The 20527-nt window shown below is 42.9% G+C and overlaps 5 protein-coding genes across 9 annotated transcripts in view; 2 read left to right on the top strand and 3 right to left on the bottom strand.

Moving 5' to 3' along the window:
- Positions 1–91: 91 nt before the first annotated feature.
- On the top strand, positions 92–2921 carry si:dkey-261l7.2 (uncharacterized protein LOC569751 homolog). The gene is made up of 7 exons (XM_061270184.1): positions 92–244; positions 1016–1146; positions 1607–1696; positions 1791–1879; positions 1960–2120; positions 2242–2358; positions 2435–2921. The coding sequence occupies exons 2-7, from the start codon at positions 1022–1024 to the stop codon at positions 2540–2542; spliced, it is 690 nt and encodes a 229-aa protein (XP_061126168.1). The 5' UTR covers positions 92–244; positions 1016–1021; the 3' UTR covers positions 2543–2921.
- On the bottom strand, positions 1966–4558 carry irak1bp1 (interleukin-1 receptor-associated kinase 1 binding protein 1). The gene is made up of 5 exons (XM_061270183.1): positions 4242–4558; positions 3804–3885; positions 3436–3566; positions 2939–3241; positions 1966–2137 (listed from the first exon to the last, which is right to left on the bottom strand). Exons 1-4 carry the CDS (start codon positions 4526–4528, stop codon positions 2959–2961), a joined length of 783 nt encoding a protein of 260 aa, XP_061126167.1. The 5' UTR covers positions 4529–4558; the 3' UTR covers positions 1966–2137; positions 2939–2958.
- A 510-nt stretch (positions 4559–5068) lies between these two features.
- Positions 5069–14573, bottom strand: mfsd2b (MFSD2 lysolipid transporter B, sphingolipid). 3 transcript variants are annotated; one of them, XM_061269781.1, is made up of 16 exons: positions 14555–14573; positions 13846–13944; positions 13036–13347; positions 11004–11129; positions 10809–10933; positions 9447–9570; positions 8943–9021; positions 8679–8860; positions 7995–8085; positions 7445–7566; positions 7240–7323; positions 6715–6798; positions 6469–6578; positions 6264–6407; positions 5898–6074; positions 5069–5761 (listed from the first exon to the last, which is right to left on the bottom strand). In XM_061269781.1, exons 3-16 carry the CDS (start codon positions 13330–13332, stop codon positions 5713–5715), a joined length of 1794 nt encoding a protein of 597 aa, XP_061125765.1. In that variant the 5' UTR covers positions 13333–13347; positions 13846–13944; positions 14555–14573; the 3' UTR covers positions 5069–5712. The 3 variants fall into 3 exon arrangements, with proteins under 3 accessions (XP_061125765.1, XP_061125766.1, XP_061125764.1); XM_061269782.1 differs by lacking the exon at positions 14555–14573 and having other exon boundaries at positions 5069–5740; positions 13846–14033; XM_061269780.1 differs by lacking the exon at positions 14555–14573 and having other exon boundaries at positions 13846–14029.
- A 693-nt stretch (positions 14574–15266) lies between these two features.
- ubxn2a (UBX domain protein 2A) lies at positions 15267–17718 on the bottom strand. Its single transcript, XM_061269783.1, has 7 exons — positions 17583–17718; positions 17279–17327; positions 17076–17187; positions 16854–16963; positions 16640–16777; positions 16085–16246; positions 15267–15658 (listed from the first exon to the last, which is right to left on the bottom strand). Exons 1-7 carry the CDS (start codon positions 17683–17685, stop codon positions 15478–15480), a joined length of 855 nt encoding a protein of 284 aa, XP_061125767.1. The 5' UTR covers positions 17686–17718; the 3' UTR covers positions 15267–15477.
- Positions 17719–18241: 523 nt separating this feature from the next.
- atad2b (ATPase family AAA domain containing 2B) overlaps positions 18242–20527 on the top strand; it is a 30370-nt gene continuing 28084 nt past the window's right edge. For 2 of the 3 annotated variants that reach the window (XM_061269777.1, XM_061269775.1), the window contains exons 1-4: positions 18242–18447; positions 19908–20065; positions 20194–20225; positions 20334–20481. In XM_061269777.1, the coding sequence (XP_061125761.1) occupies positions 18349–18447; positions 19908–20065; positions 20194–20225; positions 20334–20481 (437 nt within the window). In that variant the 5' untranslated portion in view covers positions 18242–18348. The remainder of the gene's footprint in view (positions 18448–19907; positions 20066–20193; positions 20226–20333; positions 20482–20527) is intronic. The other variant, XM_061269776.1, reaches the window with a different exon arrangement.

Below are 20527 nucleotides of genomic sequence, written 5' to 3'. Positions count from 1 at the left end.
GTAACTACGTACGTTTTGCCCGGTGATTTTTTTTTTCCCCATCGTTAAAATCTGACGTGGCTCTCCGCCACACTGGGCGTCATGCATTATCCCCGTGGGCCGCCGGGATTGGCTAATACTTCAAACGTGCTTTGAGTGTATGTCCCCGCCTACTCATGGCATGTCAACAGACAGGTGGCCATAGTCGTGGAAGGACTCGTGAAAACTTCAGAAAGAAAATAAAAGGTTTTAAAGTCAAGTCGAGGTGAGGATTAATATTCACAACCCTTTCATGCAGTGGTGGTTTTGACCAGTGATGGTGGTGGGGGGTCAGGGTTAGCAAGGCCTAAAACAGAGACGTGCAAACGTTTGTGCTCAAGAGCCACATTGGGTTTCGAATCAGTTAAAAAAACGGTTAAAAAGAAAAAGTTTACTTCATTTATAATTATTCATTTTTTAATAATTTAATTATAATCCATTGACTGCTTTAATAGTATTAAAGTTAATATTAAATTAATACAATTTACGACAATTATATTTGTATTCATTTTTATTAATTTATTATAATTAACTTTTTTAATTCATTTTTTAAATATTTAATGTGTATATATGTCATTGATAGTTTTATTTTTATTCAAGTCAATAAATTAGGGAATCTTTAATGAGTGGCATGAATAACTAATATGTGTACACAGATTTTTTTTGTCCAATCAGACTTTTGCCTCTGTATGTTGCCTTTGCCTCTGTATGTTGCCATAGCAATATAACCTGCACAGAGCCTTCAGTAGTGCTGGACCATAAAACCTCAACTTTAAGAGAAACCAAATACAGGTCTGTAGGTCTAGACAAATGTACAAATAATACATTTAAGTACAATTACAAAAGCACACCAACTCCATAGTACAAGGAGCCAGCTAGCAATGGATACACAGGAATTTTCACTCCACAGCTTGGGTTTTTGTATTGTATGGACGCTTTCTATGATTAAACCGTAATAGTGGGAGTATTTAAGAAGTGGGCCTTATCTCTTATCCAGTTGGTGATGCCTCAGCTGACCTTGTCTGCGGCTGTGCAACTGGCGCTCTTGCTGTCGGCCTTCCCGGCTCAGTACCTGATCCACAAATGGAGCGGCAACACTGCAGAGCAGCGCCTCATCGCGTCAGCAAAGTATGCGACACTCACTCTTTCATATGCCCGGTTATGTATCTGGTATTTGTTTTACTACTGTGGTATCACGTTTTATAAAGTAGACCTTTTATTATGTTTGTATTTTTATGCTTTAATTTTACGGCAGTGTTGTCGTTAATAGATTTGGACGGAACAATATAGATACACTACTGGTACGATCATGTCAGTACTTCCTGATTCCTAGTTTCATTTTCACAAGCTGCCTGTACTGGTTTCCTGAACACATCAGTACACCCAAGACTATTGTGCTGCCTTGTGCGCCACCTTTAATTATTTTTATGAGAATTTATTCAAATGTGCAGTAGCTGAGAAAAAGGTTAGATTTCACTTGGGGAATGTAATGAAAGTTGCCAGAAATACAAATAAAATAAGAAAAAAATCGGACTTAGTCATGCTCCTAAACATATTTGCTACTAAGCGTCGTGATGATGCGTTCAAGGTTGATTCAAATGTGGAAAGAATGGAGCAGTTCTTATCTGAGCATTTCAACCTGGAACGAGTGGAGCCAGCAGCAATTTGCCAAAATCTTGTGAGTACTTTGCAGAATGTTTCTCAACTCTCAAAAACATTAAACGTGCTAGTTTCCCACAGCGCCTAACTCACCTCAATATTTTGTCATGAAGGTCTGCGCTCGGTATGGACATGGAGGGGGAAGCCGATTCGGCTCCTGTGGAAAACATGATGTTTGACAACGACCAAGGATATTTTGGAGGTTTGAGACAGGTTTACAAATTTGTTTTAATGTTAATAGGAAAAAAATATTTACATGCTATTTTCATGTTTGTGTGTCAGCATCCAAGGAGGTGCGCAGTCCACGGCCGCCTTACGTTTTCCTGCGGGTGGGCGAGGTCGTGGTGGAGCGCAAGACCCAACGGCTCGGCGTGGTGGTGAGCTGGGACAGTGAGATGAGGGCCCCTGCTGAGTGGATGTTCAGGATGGTCAAAGAAACGCAGGTCAGTCTGTGTGATCACTGAGAAGACGAATATAAATTAAAACCACAGCCAAAGTAGCAACATTTGAACAATTTGATGACGTATGTGGCCTAACCCATAATATGTTTGGATAACCATGAAGAGTGTTGCAGCCAAGAAGACTCCTCATTACAAAGTTCTGTTCAAAGGGCCAGGACCTAACCATGTAGTAGTGGCCTACCTGCCTCAAACTTACCTCAAGCGTGTCACTGGCAAAAAAGTAGGAATACAAACGTCACCACACACACGCACACACACACACAGTTTGTGTTTTATTGATTGTGATGTGTTCACAGCCCAACATTCCCACCTTGAACCATTACTTCAGTGGTTTTGACGGTGTCCGCTTTGTGCCCCAAACGTGGCTGAAAGAGATTTTCCCAGAGGACGACATTGATTTCTGAGCGCCAAGCTCGTGAGATGACGGCGATATTGATCGAGACGATTCCATCAAGAGCAGCAGCAGCAGCAGCTCATTTGAATGTATTGTGTCGCAGAGGAGCGCGTACAAGTCTTCGCCACCATTTGCAATTATATCCAACAGTAGCCATTTTGTCATAATGGATTCATTTTTTTAACATTTATCTTAAAAGAGATTTTTTACGATACAAATCGGGCTGCATAATGTTTAAGTTTTAAAGGTAGCTTTACCCTCCTCAGAAGCTGCTTATAATAGCATCATCTCCAAATGATGCCGCTTGACTTTTGCACAGTGCTGTACATGGACAACTTTGAATGTATATGAATGTGTGAGTTTGAATAAATGACAATACAAACTCCCAAGTATGTTTCGGACTCACCTGCTGTAAAAATTTGGCATTTAGTAATTCTTCCTATTTCCATCACGCATTCGGAAGTAGACGGACACCCGCGAGGAGGCGGTGACGTCAGGTATGCAGGGAAGAGGGGCAGCCTGGGTGGAGGCAACCTCTTGGCCCTGCCTTTGACCTCCACCATCATCATCGTCCTCGTCATGACTCTTCCACTCTCTCGTTTCCTCTTCTCGCACCAGGGTGGGCGCCCCCAGACTTTGTCCCAATAGCTGGCTAATTCTGATGGCCTTCTGTTGAGCGTTCTCCACCGCCGAAACGCACGCACTCTGCCTACATGTGCACACAATTTCAAACACAATACAGTACTTGGTTATTGTAATAATGTTGATTTTATAGTACTATAAAATCTTCTTATCTGAAAAAGTACACATTCCTAATATAGCTGACTCAGCATCTTACAATTGTTAGGCTAATATAACTTTTTATCTTTGGAGTTGGAAAGAAAAATAAAAAAGCATATTTACCTGACACGGTTCAAGCATTCGGCGCTGTGGAAAAATCGAGGCTGTCCCACTGAGACGCTCCTGTCCAGTTTCTCTAGCAGGATGCTGCATGCCTGCTCCATTTTGTCAAAGTCGGAGAAGGTGACAGTCACCTAGAAAAAGAAAAGCCATTAATCAGACAGCACTAGGTACGCCAGCACAATCAGATGACAGCTGTCCAACATAGATTTGAATTATGAAGACTTAGCTTAATACTAATTAAACAATGCAAAATTCCATAGACAAGCTAATGAATAGCATCAGTGTCACAATCCAATCTTTGTTGCTAGACATGGTAAACAAAATGTAATTATAATAACCATATTGAGGGTCTGTAATGGTAATCTTACCTCTGCATTCATGTGATACACATCTTCATCCCGGTGGAGGAATTTTCTCACAGTGATGTCGTCTTCGCTGACTCCATGTTGCCTAGTCATCAAGAAACATTATGTTGTAATAGAAGATCAAAACCACCTATGTGGGGAAAAAAAAGTCCAACAACTATCCATCCAATTTCCACACTTGAAGCCTTTTAACAAGAATTTTAGTCAACTTATGTATCTTGTTATTTTTACAGTGGTTAAATGTGCACATCTACTTTTACACAACTATATGTAGTTCTGGACTAGTGGAATAAGTTGACAATAAGTTGACACTGTTTATTCTACCAAATATTTGACTATAAGAATAGCCCATTCTGGCGCTGTCCATTATTTTAGCAGAAAATGAAAAACAGAATTGTTGGTACAAAATGTGTTATTTTTTAAATGTGCATTTAATCGTACCTGACAGCTTGCAAAATGTATTCCAGCCGGCGTGACACGCTGCTGGTGACCTCGTTGACGCTCGCTTTGCTGTTGCCCACCCTGAGTTGCACAGATGCTCTGTCAGCCAAGCAGCTAACCTCCGCCGTTCCGGTCACCTGGAGCTCCCTCGCCTGGCTCCCGGCGGGGATCTGTTTATTCCCGGACCGCAGCTCGATGATCCCTTGCTCAACATCTGTGACTGCGAAGGGGCTGACTGAAGAAGTCGGCTGCGCGCCACCGGGGAATATTCGAATCCTGCTGTCCATTGCTGTTGCTAATCGCCCGGTTGGCTTCCTGGTACCATGGCAATGGGTGAACGGCATTATGGGATATGTAGTTTACTTTTGGCAGCACTAAAAGACTACAAAGACAGTACAGTACGTACTTCCAAAACTGTATTCATACTTGCCACGACAGTTCATTATTCTCTTACCTGCACAACCTCTCACCTTCCATTACGTGTAGGTGTTTGATTTTTATTGTTTTGTCCAATCCAATCAGTATTTACGTTCAATCACGTCATCATTCCAATTATCTGATTAATATCCATGACATCTCAGGCGAATAATGCACCATTTAAATGTTTGATGTTTTTGTCATGTTATGAGATAAATGAGCAATCCGACCTTTACCAGTGTTGTTAATTAGACACGTCATTGCAGTTACATGATTACAACATACATTACACTTTTGAATGGCCCTACAAAATAGCCATGTTACAATATAAGACACTAACACTGCTATGTGACTCCAAACACAGTCTCATTAGACTAACACTCAAGAATGACAAAGACAAACAATACAGATCATCATGAAAGGGGGGTTTTATTGCAGGGCCCTTGGCATTAATTACTAATCAGATTGGCATGTCGTCAGTATTGATCAATACTGAGACAGGTACACCACACTGATTGTCTCAGCATCATATACGCTGTTCATATTGATCTAAATCCACGGTGATTATCGTCAACTAATGGAAATTAAATATAGAGGGGACTTCTGGCACAAAATTCCCCCCTTTGAGAATGTTTAATATCACATCCTACCTTTAGGGAGCGCAACACACATGGAAGTAGTTTAAGAATGCTACACATCACAACTATCTTTAAAAAAATAGATTTTTTTTTCTCATAGCATGTTGGCTTTTCTTTACTCTCCTCAGCAAAGTAATACAACATCAAACCCTAATGTGTCATCATTGTCACATAATTCATAAATAATAAATAACAGCGTTGCAGAGCAACTAGACACAGCAAAGAAAGGGGGAAGAAACCCTGATATACATTCATTTGTATAAATAATCTTATATCATGGCTATACAGTACATGTTGAAACAAAAAATGTTCACTGTATAAACAAATCAAGTCCCAGTGTAATATACACCAATGCCATCAATTTCCCAGCATGCATCACTGGAATACATCTCCGACGTCCGGAATATTTTTCCATGTCACATCACACCCAAGCCATCTGAACTTCTGGAAACAGTGGTTTGTTTCCTGTGTTTTATTAAAAAATATATATATATAAATATTGAAAATATACCCTGTGTAATGTGTATATCAAAACAGATTTGAATAATGATATTTTCTACTATGCTCAGACCTGCTCATATTTCATGTTGCTGTGACTCACCGTAGTTCATCCAGGTGTAGCTTATTGCGCAGTCGCACTTCTTCCGTGATGGGGTACAGGAGCAGGATCATGAGGCCTGTGATGATGAAAGCCACCGGGGCGGCGCCGATGAGCAGCTTGAGCGTGTACACCACAGCCACCGGCTGCTTGCAGGCGCCGTTTTCATACCCTGCGAACCTAAGTACGTAGAAAAATGGAGTTGAAGGAAAACTAAAATGGCCGACTTCACGTGTGGTTTTGGCTATGGGAGCTTGAGAATTTTTTTGTAGGTCAACTCATGATAAATGTGCCTAGAATCAATGTTTCTGAGGGGACTCGCAAATTCATCCAAATGTTGGCAACTGGATGTTAGTGATGGCAACTTACTGCAGGCACAGAGTGGACACGCCCAGTGAGACGGCGGCGGCGAACTTGGTGAAGAAGACGTAGAAGGAGTAGAAGATCGCCTCATGACCTTTGCAGTTTGGATTGGCCAGCCGGAAGTCGTCCACCACGTCGGGAAGCATGGACCTGCCGTCATATTAGCGGTCAGCCTTGGTGGAGGTACTATACCATCATAATGGAGTCTCACCAGGGCAGAAGGAGCGAGGCGGCCACACTGAGTCCAGAAGATACAGCCACCACGTACGCCACCACCACGTTGGGGATGAACACCAGCATCATTGTGAAGGGCATGATCCCCTGGAGAGACAAGATGGACCTCAAATGAAGATTTGATTACACTACATGCAGGAAATAGTTTCAAAATGGCACCCGGAACATCCAAACAGCAGAGTTGTATTAATAATCCTAATATTGATCATAAAAGTAGACTCACCGTAATGCCGCAAAAAGCTGCCGTCTTCTTTCCAAACTTTTGCAGGAACCACTGCCATAGAGGGATGCTTATTACTGCAGACACCTGAGAGTACATTGAAAAACTATAACACACACAAGTAAGAATAGCAACACATAAGGTACAGGATACACAAATGACACCAAAGTGACAAGTAAAAAAAAAAAAAAGTGGGCTGAACATTGACGAGAACTAAATCTCTTATGTAAATATATTGAAAATTTAAACGCCAGCATCATGTCCCTACTTTCACTTTATTGTGTTGTATTTGGCTGAATTTTCAGAGTTTAATTCAAAGTGTGGAGGAAGTCAAATTTCTGCCCAGGTTCATTTATGGAAGAATAAACAAGATTTAATAGACGCTTTCCGTCGCAAGATCCAAATTGAAAACGTCAACGCGCTCAGTGTCAACTATTGGCTCTCCATCGTGTATTCCAGGCTGGTTAATAACTCTATTTTGGTCTAAACTGCATTAGAATTCATGCAAAAATGTCAGCGTCAACTCACCAGGATGGTCAGCACGATATTCTGGAAGTGTTCCCTCAGGTCAGCCGCGTACGTGCAGAAAAGGACGAAATTGTTCTGTACCAGCTGTGCACAACAAGCAACGAGGAGTCACACGAGATGGCGGCTGACCGCACGACTGGCTCTCCATTGATCCGCCGACCGAACCGGGACCCATTAGCATTGATCGGGCTTGCTGTGTGTTTACCTGAATGGCCACTAGAATGAAAAGGAAGGCGGCGGTAAGGATGAGGTACGGCCCGTGACGCATCACCATGATGAAGCCGCGGTGGAACGGAATCTGCTTCTCAGTCCTTGGTGCGTACGGATCTAGACAACAATCAGAACACTAAATTATGGTTTTCTTTTTGTTTTTTTAAATATATTTAATTTGTGATAAAATGCCACTTTTGCACTAAATAAGCTGATTCAATAACGCGTATGACAAACTAGTTTAAGCAAAATAAGTCCAAATGTAAAGTTCTTGTGGCTTAATGTACGATTTTGCTCGACAAATAAAGTGCTTTTCATCTTCTGAGTTCTACAGAAAGCACCTGAGGAGTTTCAAGGTGAAATATTTGCTTTCATTTGATGCTGACAAAACCACCAGGATGTACCACGGACCACCTACCACTAAGTTGGTTCCCTAAATATACAACATATATACCTTTTGATTATGACCACAACCTTTTTTTTTTTCTTCATACAGTCATACTTTGTACAAGTCTGCACGACATTTCAGTTGGTGAAGACCTCACCATCTTTCTCTTTGACTCCCAAGAACATGACTACAGTGCAGACCAGGAAGATTCCCCCGATGACACCAGCAGCGATCATGTAAACTTCCTTCTGCAACCAGAAATACACAACTTCGGTCATTTCGTCTATTTTAATCAATTTTACTGTCCTAAAAAAAATCTGAACTCATCCCACTGCCTTAGTTGAGAAGTTGTGGTTTGTTACTTTCCCCTCGCAATAGTGAGCAAAGATGGACAGCGAGTTAGACGCCAAGAATAGCACCTCTGCTGTTTAGTGCGTTTGTTTGCTCCCCTTTCCCCGCTGTCATTATTTGCCTTTGCTCAAACCACCGAGGAGACTTTGCCCAAAATGTGTCGGAAAGAACAAGCCGGGCCCAAATAGCTGCGGCCAAAAGCCAAAATCCCAACACGCGACGTATCAAGTTACTTTTCCAGCCACACAAACGCTAATATCACAGACACAAGCCGCCTTCTAGCTGTCTAGTGAAAAACAAATGCTGAGGATTTTCAGTTTGGGGAAATTTTGGATGTCAAATGAACCTAACAGGGATGTTATGTACCTCCTGCTTCATCTTCAAGTCTCACATTTCTACAATCCTGCCGCATTTCAGCACAGGTTCGGCTCTACAACATTCACAAGACACTAATTGCTTTCTTTTGTTCTGGAATGCTGTTTCTACTTACAGCATGTGACAGGTACTCCTCAGAGCGCACCAAACTCCGGACCACCTCCGCCCCCCCACTGTTGTTCAATGCATTAGTAGTGTTGTTGTGTCCCTGGCAGTGTTTCAATCTGTGGGCACTGGCCACAATCTGGCCCTGGATGGCAGCACCAGCCAATGTGCCCAACACTTCCAGAGTCATCCCTGATGGGAGAAAAAAGAAAGAAAAAATGTTTTTTCCATTATTCCCAAATGATCAATAAATGATTGACAGGTCGATGCTTACGATAGGCAGTGGCTGAATCGCGCTCCCGCTGGTCTGTGCTCAAGAACATGGTGAGAGCTGAATAAGGCACGTGGTAGCACTAGCAGAGAAAGAACAGAAGCATCTTAAAACACTTGATAACCCATACGAGCCAGAAATCGCGTTCTGATGGGCCGCAAACGGGTCTAAGCAGCATTTATCCCACAAGTGTATACTTATAGAGCGTATTACAGGCCAAAGAGAGATGAATGAAGCATGATGACAAAAGGCGCCAGGAATAGCTGCACTTTCCCTTTGAGGGGTGCGGCGGCCCAAAAGCCCCCGGGGCTCTAACGTCTGACGTCTTCCTGAAGTGGGAGGGTAATTCCCCAATGTGATTACCCCCTCGTGTCAACTTTTAACTTTCATCCAATATAAATTGACATTTAGAAAGTTGAGTCAGTGAAGATAAAATACTAAGTTGTGGTTTCAAGGCAAAGGCTCTTTTAAAAGAACTTTTAAAGGGGGGGACATTTTGGTACTCACCGTGATGAGGGTCTGGTAGAGGCAGTAGAAGCCGAGGTACCACACGAACCTCCCGTTAACAAAGGGGGGCACGTACCAGAGGTAGAAGTAGGACACTACCAGGAACGGCGTAGAGCCCAACATCCTGTAGGAAGACGGTGGACGCCATATTAACCACAGCTGTCAATCAAACGTCTGCTTTAATCTGTTATGTAACATCGGAACGAGGTCACTCTAAGCCGTCTGCTTAAACTTTGTTGTATAATGCATACATTTGGAGAGTTAACTCGGTAGCTGGTAAAAACCTACCCTTGTGGAAAAAAAAAAAAAGAAAAGCATCACCGTATGCCCACAAAAAACAACAACAACAAGCAACCTCTGACCCCATGACGCAGGAAAAGGAATAATGAAGAGCGGGAGCCCGAGTGGTTTCTGGTAGCATCTGGCTGTGTTGCTCCACTCTCCTCCCGATTGTTTGCGCTAACAAAAGACGACGCACAACGCTGGTGCTGCACTATTAGGGGGGGGGGGGGGGGGGGCGAGAGGAGTGTGACGGGTAGAGCACCGGTGGGTCATGAAAGGGTTTTGTAATGAGAATGTGCTGCAAGGTGTCCCACTAAAGACTCACTCCCTACACAGCATCCAGCTGATAAGAAGACAATTGAGTTAATTGGAAGAAGCGCAAAGGAACAGAAGGGATTTAAAGGTAGCACAAGGGCTACTTGAAGCCACACCAAAAATTGTAGGAGCTTTTATTCCAGTGGCTGTCAAATGGTGCCGCATGGACCGCAGCAGACTCCGGAAACAAACTCGTTTACATTCTCTCTCAAATCAGGCAAGGTGGTTAAAAAATAGGGGCCTCACTTTCAGTCTGCTATTGTTGCTTGGATTTCTTCCAAGCCTGATGTGCTTATGCAGTGTGTGTGATCTAAGGCCTATAATGCACAAGCAGCATTAAAGTGCGTCCGTGTAATTACAGCAGATGCTTTCCACAAAGCAGCTCCATTCTTAAGTCCATCACGGCAATAAAAGCCTGCCGCGAGTAAATCCAGGATGCTAAAAAGGAGGAAGAAAAAAAAAAAGGGCCCTGGTGGTCGTGGATGTTGCCCAAAGTTGAAATGAAGCGTTACATAAACGCAGCAGCTCAGTATAGGGCGTGTCGGGAAGAGCGTAATTAAAATGCCATTAGATAAAGGCGGCGGCTTTAGGTTTTATGAAACAAAACCAAAAAAAAAACACGAGAATTTTTTTTTTTTAATTCTTTGCCTGTATTAATCTACGGCTTCATTTGTGATTCATTTATTGGTTGGTAAGGTACTTCTAATAATGCCCTTAAATGTCTGCCTATTTTTAGGGTGAATTTGCCATTTTACTGGAGCTCACCAAGGCATGAGTCTACCGATCCTGGTCCACTTGGTCTTGTTGATGAAGAAGCCGACCACAGGATCCACCACAGCTCCCCAGGCCTTTCCGATAAACAGCACCATGGAGGCCTGGAAGGCGTTGATCTGCGTGGGACATATTTTTGTACTGTTTAAACGTGAATCTTGAAGTTTTTACGCCGGCGTTCTGGCTCACCTGAGCAACATCCAGCAGGTAAATCTGCAGGAAGAAGGCGGTGGCGCTGGCTGCAACCTCTTTGGGGACGCCACCAATGGCAAAACACAGCTTGTTGCACACTGATAGCTTCTGACTCAAGTCGGTCTAAATTATGACAAAATTACATAATTATAACATTTTATGACAATGTGGTAGATTTACAATTGCAAATCAATCTTTTATTTTCACGTTTTAAAATACGTTGGCAGATGTCTGACAAATTTAGAGTCAGGGCATATTTGCAGTTTGCAACAGGAGCGTACAATTAGCATTTTCTATTTGTGAGCAATAAAAGCGCCAAGTAGACTCGCGGGAGGGAGGCGAGACAAAATGTGCCCGAGATTTGGTTTCGCCAGTAAAATGCCCAACATCCGTATTTAAGGGTTTAAAAGATGCTCAGGTCGGGCTGAGGTTGCGGATGTGAAAATGATGATGGTGTGGAAAGACACCATGTAAATAACAAGGCGGTGAAGTGTCTATTGATTTATCCTGTTTGCTGTGTTTTTTTATTTTTATTTTAGGAAGCCATTCGGAGAACAGTAAACACGCCACTTTGCTCTCTATGATTAGTCCATACTGCGTTTAAGTCCAACACTACAATTTAGATGAGTTGACATTATTTACTACAGTAGTAATAATGTCTCAAAACTTTTGAACGGTGCTTTATTAGGAGCAAAAGTCATTAGTCATTCATTTATCTGTTTACAAGTCACGTTTGACGTAATTTCCTGCCAGCTGTTTTTCTATTTTCAACTAAACTTCCGCCATGCGTCACTAACGAATATGAAAATATATATATATATATATATATATATATATATATATATATATATATATATATATATATATATATATATATATATATATATATATATATATATATATATATATATTATTTTTTTTTACACTCTCAACTTCCAGAGAAATGTTGGTGAAATGATGAGTAACAAACCCAAAGACGCCTCTGCGTGGTTACAAGAAGCAGAATTGTACATCCGATCTATTTTGGTAATCAACAGTTCAATTCATGATGAGTAATTATTTTGTCATATTGTCAAAATAGTTGAAAAGACTGACAATAATTGTGCAAAGTCAAAAGCGATGTGTTGAAATGTTTTTTTGCGGAAGAATTAAACGTCTATTCATTTTTTGCATTGTTGCACCATTAACTTATGCTAAGAATGAATTGTTTGGAGTCGTGCATTAAGGTTGAGGCCAATTTAATAATAGGCACCATGTGAGCCAAAGGTCCAACACTAGCAAAGCGGCCACATCTCAGCGAAACGCTGTCATTACCGCCTCCCTGTCAAAACATGAAGGGCCCACGGAGCGACAATTACCAGGAGGGTGGTGTGTAATTATTCCATCTCAAGACGAGTGGGGTCAGAGGTAAGTAAAGGCTGAGGCTTTTGGCTGCAATTACGGCTAATTGGAGAGGAAATCAAAGTGTATTTGCCGCCTCCACGCCACTGATGATGTGCAAAAATATGCTGTGAATTTTCTCTGTAGCCTTCCTTATTCTTTCCTTCATGACTCTTCGCTATCATCAAAGAGGATAAACAGGATGTCCCGTCTGATGTTATGCACGAGAGAAAAACAAACAGGCAGTTCCACACACACAAAAAAATAAAACTAGTGCAAAAAAGCAACTCGGCACTATTAAGGTTAGTGGATGGGGACGTGTCAAAGGTTACTTTCAATGACAACTCAAAACGGAAGGCGCAGGAACAGGAACAGCCTGAATCCAGCAGCCACACACACAAAAATGGAAACGACAAGAAGACTTAAAACAAACTGTACATCCCCTTTACCCCTCCTCTTGCTTTCTCTGTGACATGCGCACACTCACAGCAGACAACGAGGTGCTCCAAAACGCCCACGTTAGCTCAAAACTCCAGAATGTATCATTTTAGCCAGCAATTAGCTTCAACGTTTTTAAATGCATTCCATCAAATAGTCATCCTCATCCAAACACTACCTGAGGACATTTCATGAGCTGGGGTGGTCTTACCTGCTGAGGGATTTTGGCATCTAAGAGTGCCTCAGCAGGCTTGAGCATCTTCCCCGCTGCAGCCAGGCCCCCCTGGGCGCCGTTCTCACCGCGGGCCATGGCGGAGAGGCTGTGGGTGAGGCGGGAGGTGCGCTTCTTCTGCGAGGGCGCACCAAATTGTGTGTGGCTGAGACTCCGGGTGTGTGCAAGAAGACGGGGTGGGAATTGGACGTGGCTTTGACTGCGTGCAGGAAGCGATGACTGCACCGCCTCCTCCTGTTCCTCCTCCTGGACAACTCGGACCCTTTCCGCCGCCATTCACATGCTGCGGTGCTTTGGAACGAGGAGGCCAGACCAGGGGATGACACAAAAAAAATAGACATACACTCAATAACAAGTATGCACAACACACACACTCAGGAATGCTGACACATGTGTACAGAATTCCATCATGGAAAGATACAATACTCACTAGCACACACCTAAACCCAAACTGCTCACTTCATATGATAATCTGGCTGGTAATTTGGAATATTTTGCATTAATAATTTATTACAAGACTGTTTCTAATATTTTGACCCTTTCCATATGGCCAAAAATAATAAACAAGGCTGATCATATCTTTTTAAAAGGTAGAATTTCCTCACCAGTTTATGAATTAGGTGTACCTAATGTTTTGTCCGCTGAGTGTAAACGGGATGCATCGCGAGTCCCGTGTCAAATAAAAAAAATCTATTACTATTCCTGGCAGTACAGATCAATAATGTATATTTACGAAAATACACGTACAAAAAAATTAAGGTGAGAATAAACAGAAATGTGTGGTTTTACCTTCTGTTGTTGGAAAAGAGGAGAGCTCCGTACAGTGGCAGGTTGCTGGGTGTGTGTACGGCGGGAGCAGCGAGTCGGCGGCCGGGCGGGATGAGGAGACTGCGGAGAATGAACAACCACACGCACGGACAGACACAGGGGTAAAAGACGTGCGCTTTGGGGCGACTTCTTGCGACCAAACTATGTACTGCAACATTCATTCATCTATAACGCGTGCAAATATTTGTCGTTTTTCCCCCACCCATCCCTCAAGCGTAATTATTCCAATTGGTCTACATTAGACTTTTTAGAATTGTGCATGTGATCTAAGAGACCTTGACTTTATTTGAATTGGAGTGGCATCTGATTTGCGCACATTTTGTTGGTATGGAAAGTTTCAAATAAGAAAAACAATTTGAGTTTTCAATGTAATTTCAGTTTAATAGAGGTAGGATTTTGGCCGAGTTAAGTCTTCAGGACTAAATTTGGGGAGTGTCTAATATTGTGTCCTGTGAATGTATCACCATGTAACCTCCCTCTGATTAATAGTGAAGGATCAGTAGAACCAGTTCTAACCAGCAACAATCCCTGATGGCTCATCACATGACAATCACATTTACATGGAGCTTGTTGCACAAGACAGCAGCTCAGAAGTCCAAAAAGTCCCTTCCAAAAAAGGAGTTGTCATTTTAACACCGCACATGCATTGCTGAATACATTCCCACCCTACCTGTGTTTGACAATCCAACATTGGTGACTCCCCAGACGGCGACATTCCGGCTCACGTTGCTGTTACACGGAACCTGTAATTACCAAGCAGCAGGTGGAATGCTAACAATGAGGTTTGGTTTCATGTCACAAGAAGCCTTCAAGGTGTGTGTGTTTTGTTCCCACAGTGCACCTTTAGTCAATTCTAGAGAAGTGCTACATATAAAGCAAGCAGTCTGATAATGAAGGAAAGGATGGGTGTTATCTCCAGTACCCCCCTTTTCCTTCTCCTCAACCCACCTTGTGCTTTTTAGCCCAGGAGCTTCACAAAAATGTAGAATTGTGCAAAATGCATTAGTGTGAAAGGCAGTAGAATTGGGATGTTCACCACACTGTCTCTGTTCTGACCTTGAAAAACCACATCCGCTAATCCCGTCTTGTGCGCATGCTCCTCTGACAGATTTTAAATATTGACGACGGATAATGGCGCTTGGCTTGGGAGAAAGCCTTGGGGAAAAAAAACAGGGGTGAGGGGAAGGAGACGCTTACTCGTTTTCTGGTTTAATTGCTCTGAATTGAATCCTGACATGTAAAATTGGGGTACAGTCCTTGAGACAGTACCTGAATGTGATGATATGGCTCTCATTACCTGAAGTTCAACCAAAAAATATTCAGTTATTTTCTTTGCTTGAAAGAGTATTTATAAAAAAAAAAAAAAAAAAAGAAGCTTGGAGTTGTTTTTTTTAAGACATGTATTTGATGGAAACGATGCAGGCACATATGATACATTCAAAAACTGAGTAGATGTCTAAAAACCAAGGCAAACATTTAATGTAAACCTAAACATGCTTGTAGTGTCTGGCTTTAAAAAGTGCATAAAAATGGTTCTCACAGTTTGGAAAGACTTTTTTGGGGTGCATTTATGTATTTAAGGTGAGCGGTGGATTATGGTGCAAAGGGGGGGTGCGTGTTGAGGGGTCGCTGGACAATGACGGCGTTGGCCAAGTCCGCCGCTTCGATGCTCAGGTCTTTGTCGTGGAGCTCTCGCATGGGAAGTGACGTAGTCAAGATGAAGGGCGGGCAGCTCCTCTGGCAGCGCGACACAAAGTCGTGGACATCTACGATCCTGAGGCGGCGGCACAAGACACTTGGTCATGTGGTTTGGAAACCAAGCAATTTGAGCAATACAAAACTTTTCCAGTATAAAGTGACAGCACGCCCCGTACTCCCTCCCCGTTCAAGCAAGCAGAGGTCTCCATTATTCATGAGCACCAGTGGTCCCCCACTCTCACGGGAGGCCAGCCAAGGTCGGAGGCAGACTTTCTGCATCCTTGAGCTCCTCGCCCCCATTACATAAACGCTGCATTGGGGGTTACGCAACCCATCTCCAGGCTGGGATTTGATAGACACACTGCATTTCAGATTATGTTTTGCACGCCAGACTATCATTACGTAATCCAAACTAGCAGCAATCTTTTTTGTGATCTGGAGATTAAGACAAATGCGTAGATTAACATGTTTTTGTTTGTTTGGCGGGGATGTGGATACACACCGATGCGATAGGTTGAAGCGCTGCACCAGCCTGCGACCGTCGGCCAACCACAGCTGCAGAGACGTGACTGGCAGGGCGTGGTCCAGGGTTACCATGGGGATGGGGAGGGATTCGCCGTCTTCGTGCACCGACGGCGAGCGGGCCACCACTCGGGGCGCCACGCTGCAAACAGAATGGAGATTAAAGAACATGTCAGATTAAATCTTTCGTTTTAATGCCAATGTTTATGATGCAGGGAGGAGGAGAAAATTGAATCAGCGCTCTTTTGCAGCACATCAGGATGACGCCATGACCCGCTTTGATTGCTTGGGTTGAGACTGACACCTTGTGGCGACCAGTGGCATAGGCAGTAAATATTCAAACAGTTTTATCCTTAGTAAAATGTAATGTAACACAAATGAATAATACTTTTTATAAATATTTTATAAATATTTTTTACATAGTATTCGTTTGATAGTAGTATTTCTACACCACTAGGATCAAATATTTTAAGGATTATAATTTCCTGGAATCTGACTTTGTTAAAAAAAAATGTTTTTATAAAGACCCTCTCACCTGCCGAGCCGGTATCCTCTTCCACTGAAAGGGTAGAAAACCTTCTTCCTGGGAACGTACTCTTCATCCGTCAGAACCTCCACATTGACCTCCAACTCCTCCTCCTCTGCTCGGCTCACCCACTCCGCTGGAAGTTCCCTGTAATGAATAACAATGCTTATGTGGACATTTACTTCAGGTTATCTTAAGATGATGAGCTGAAAATAAAACTCACCCCCTTTTGATGGCATCCAAGAATTCCTGGTTTGCAGGGATTGAATAGCTGCGGAACTCCTGGTCATTAACGGTGAAGCCGTCCTTCCAGAGGCGGACCACCATCTCAACCTGGCGGGAAAAAAAAACAGGGAAGATTAAGAGAATTATTCTTTATTTTTGAGTGGCCCTTAAACTCTGTACGAATATATAGCAATGACAATTGTATCAATTCATTTCTGACCTTGGATGTTCCCGAAGCATCATAACAAATCTTCTCCACCTCATCCAGGAGGTCTTCTACAGAGAAGCTACACCTCATCGGAGCTGCCTCTTCATTGTCATCGCTGGCAACCCTGTTCAACAGCAGATATATATATATATATATATATATATATATATATATATATATATGTGTAGTTTCATGACAGCAAGCATTTTCCTTACCAAATATCATCATCCTCAGTGTCATTCTGTATCATGTCGTCTTGTCCATCTGAAAAGGAAAACAATACAAGACAATTTACAAAACATTTAATTCACTTGGTCATTTATCTTCTCTAGTGTGTTTTAACGATTTAACACTCCTCAACAATGAACTTAATATATTAATATTTACGATTCACGAAGGCTATCATTAATAACGAACGTGGGCGCGAGTGACGTAACAAAATGAACCTAGCACCAATTTGACGTACATTAAACAAACAACAATTAAACATGAGGTAATTTGGTTGAAAGAATAATTTACCAGTTTGTAAGTCTGTTGTAACGGTTGATCCGCGACTAAAACATCTGCACAATTCTGCTGGGAACCAGTGGACCGGTTTACGGCAGCAGCTCTCTAACGTCATCCACCGTAAATTGCCGAGTAGCGTCGTAACGTGCTCCATTGTCAGAAATCAACATTCAGTGTGGCATTTATGTTATAATTAAAAAAAAAGAGGGATTTAGGAGGATTAAACGGAATATTCTCACAAATTTAATTTAATCCTAACTGTTTCTACTATCATTGCATCGCTGTTAATACAAGATGGATGGAAAATGATGGATGGATGGAGAACAATGAAAAAAATTCAATTGCATGTAATAGTAATTAATTACAACAGTGAGTTTAAATCACATGCGATCAATGCATATTCATCATAAATTCAGGTCATAAAAGTGATAGTACTTTAATGGTTGAGTGTGTGTGTGTGTGTGTGTGGGGGGGGGATTCTATAAGGGGGTGCCCACAGCAATTTGAATTATTTTTATGTTTTGACAAATTTACGAGACATTTATTTCCACTTTACATGGACAGTAATTACAAAACCAATTACGACTAACCACTTAGAAACATACTGTACCGAGACAGAATGAAGGGTGAGAGACACAAAAACACGGACGGTATTGGGGGGCGGGGGGTGAGTGAGTGAGCGAGGGAGGGAGGGAGCGAGAGAGGAATGGCGCCTCGGTGCTGTGCTCTATGAGCCAGTGTTTGGAGCCGGTTTGGGAGCCTTTTGAGTGAGATAAACATGGTGAACACACGGAAAAGCTCGCGGCCGAGCAGCGACCACTTCATCTCCTCGAGGACCCGTTCGTCGTCGAGGAGCGAGCGCAACGCGGACGAACATGTAAGCCGGTTTCCTCTTTCCCCCCCTGGTGAGCTAACACAGCTGCCGCTAAATGTAGCTATAGCCTTGGCCTGGGAAGGAGCTGCACCCGCGTCGGTTGCATCGTTTCCCGGAGAAATGCCAGCGCCAACCAGCTTGACACCCACCGGGTCACGTTTGCAAACACCCAACACCTTAAAGGCGCGGTCCGTACGCCTGTCATTTATGACGAACATAAATAAAAGCCGTTAAAAGCGGAAGCTAGCCGCGTTAGCTGATAGCTTCAAGTTGAGTTCCCTTTGTGTTTGGTAGTTGGACCAGGGAGACTCGCCTTGCGTTCGTCCGCTTGTTTTAGCCCCTGTACGTGAAGCCTACCACCGGGTGTACCAAGAGTATTACCGCTACTGTGTGTCTCCTTCGTGCAAGTATTCTACACGTTTCTGGTTGGGTTTAAGCGCGAGTGGGGCTGGAGCTAGCCCGACGGATAGCTTTGATGTGGGGGAAGGGATCACAACAGTTGGCTGGCTCATCTTCCGTGTAAGACAAGCCTGAACTTGGTGAACTTTGCGCCCTTAATACTGTATCTTACTTTGAGTAGACAATGAATGGTTAAATGGTCAATAATGGTGCAATTTAGCACATGAATGCGGTCGGGCTGTAGTTCCTTTGTGAGACATTAAAGCTGACTGACAGCCTTTTTGTGTCAATGTGAAGAGCAAAGAATTAAAAAATGTTTAGTGCAATAATTAGAAAATACAGGCGTTTCCACTTGACTGTAAAGAGAGAATCTGCAGAAAGATATTGGACCATCCTATCTACTGCTGAGGACTTTAGTTTCCATATCCCAGTTATGTGGCTCAGAAGAACATGCTTTTAAGAGGAATACAATCTCAACCCACCCAGAAATAACAGCAGTAAAAACGAAACGCATACTCTAAAATACATTCCGGCACAAACATGCAATAGATAAAACAGACCAAAAGAATTACATCTGTCAGCAATACTCACCATGCTGTGATGTCAGTAAAACAGCACCATTTCTTCTCTCCTTGACCCGATGATACATTCCACAGATTTTCAAGAAAGTTGGTACAAAGGTAAGTGTGTAAGGCAACTCTTGTCCTATAGTGCCAGTTTCCTGCCGATCCTACCAGTTTTAGAGGTTTCCCCACCTACAATACACCTGATTCAGGTGAGCTCATCATCAAGCAACCCTGAACACTTCTAATCATTTCAATCAGTGTTGTAGCAGGGAACCTTCTAAGACAGGCAGGGCATTGGCTCTGTAGGACTGGACTTGCCTGCCTGGGTTAGGAGGTTTGACTTTACAATAAGGCCAATAGAAATCCACACACAAGGCTGAGAAGGATAAGAAATGTCTCGTAGTAAACAAGTTGCAAGCATCCAGAGTTTGTGACCAATATATGTTAAACACCCACACACATACACTGTTTTACGATTATTGTTTTTTGCTGGACTAGAAGGAGATGAGCAGTGATGCCAGTAGTCCGCGGCTCAGCCCGCCTGCCAAGCGGCCCCACAGGCAGATGACCCCGGAGCCCAGCTCTAGCGACACGTCCCCCTCGCCCCAGACCAAAGGCCAGAGGGTTAGCTGGGACATTCCCACTTACCGCACCAGGTGAGCTTGCTAATTGTCATCTTGGGGGATCTCTGGGTGAAATTTTGGAATGAGCCCAATATCGCTAATGTTTAGTAGTCTACTATCGGTGTAGCCTTAAATCAAATCTTGTATTTTTTCTCTTTTAGGTTGTCATCTCGCATCATGCAGAACGGGCGCGGTAATATTACACAGTGCATTAAACTTAAAATTATTACTGCAAATGAATCCCTTGTTTAATCCTTTTTTAAATTTTTTTTTATTATTTTTTTATTTTTTTATGCGATAGGCCACATGGGCCACCGGAAGGAGGAGTTGGGCCAGGGTGACCACTCACGCATGAACGGCCACGTGGAGCTGAAGAGGAGCTGCCGTGTCAGGAAGAGCCAGTTTGCACACCTCAACCAGAGCCTTCTGTTTGACCAGCTGGTCAACAGGTGAGCAGCCGGGTGGCACCATTGGCACCTCAGACAATGTCCCTCA

This window comes from Syngnathus typhle, linkage group LG22, assembly GCF_033458585.1.
Source record: "Syngnathus typhle isolate RoL2023-S1 ecotype Sweden linkage group LG22, RoL_Styp_1.0, whole genome shotgun sequence".
Taxonomy (NCBI): Eukaryota; Metazoa; Chordata; class Actinopteri; order Syngnathiformes; family Syngnathidae; genus Syngnathus; species Syngnathus typhle.
This window is presented reverse-complemented; position numbering and strand designations above follow the sequence as displayed.

Excerpts from the sequence above, each read along its gene's own strand:
- irak1bp1 (XM_061270183.1), bottom strand. The coding sequence starts at position 4,528 with ATGGACAGCAGGATTCGAATATTCCCCGGTGGCGCGCAGCCGACTTCT. Across the intron at positions 3,567-3,803 it reads TGTATCACATGAATGCAGAG|GTGACTGTCACCTTCTCCGA; the intron begins GTAAGATTACCA and ends TTCTTTTTCTAG. Across the intron at positions 3,242-3,435 it reads GAATGCTTGAACCGTGTCAG|GCAGAGTGCGTGCGTTTCGG; the intron begins GTAAATATGCTT and ends GTGCACATGTAG.
- mfsd2b (XM_061269781.1), bottom strand. The coding sequence starts at position 13,332 with ATGGCGGCGGAAAGGGTCCGAGTTGTCCAGGAGGAGGAACAGGAGGAG. Across the intron at positions 8,861-8,942 it reads CGATTCAGCCACTGCCTATC|GGATGACTCTGGAAGTGTTG; the intron begins GTAAGCATCGAC and ends TTCTCCCATCAG. Across the intron at positions 6,075-6,263 it reads GTGTCCACTCTGTGCCTGCA|GTTCGCAGGGTATGAAAACG; the intron begins GTAAGTTGCCAT and ends CTACGTACTTAG.
- si:dkey-261l7.2 (XM_061270184.1), top strand. The coding sequence starts at position 1,022 with ATGCCTCAGCTGACCTTGTCTGCGGCTGTGCAACTGGCGCTCTTGCTG. Across the intron at positions 1,880-1,959 it reads CGACCAAGGATATTTTGGAG|CATCCAAGGAGGTGCGCAGT; the intron begins GTTTGAGACAGG and ends TTTGTGTGTCAG. Across the intron at positions 2,359-2,434 it reads AGCGTGTCACTGGCAAAAAA|CCCAACATTCCCACCTTGAA; the intron begins GTAGGAATACAA and ends ATGTGTTCACAG.
- ubxn2a (XM_061269783.1), bottom strand. The coding sequence starts at position 17,685 with ATGACGTTAGAGAGCTGCTGCCGTAAACCGGTCCACTGGTTCCCAGCA. Across the intron at positions 16,964-17,075 it reads ATGCTTCGGGAACATCCAAG|GTTGAGATGGTGGTCCGCCT; the intron begins GTCAGAAATGAA and ends TTTTCCCGCCAG. Across the intron at positions 15,659-16,084 it reads CGCTTCAACCTATCGCATCG|GATCGTAGATGTCCACGACT; the intron begins GTGTGTATCCAC and ends CCGCCGCCTCAG.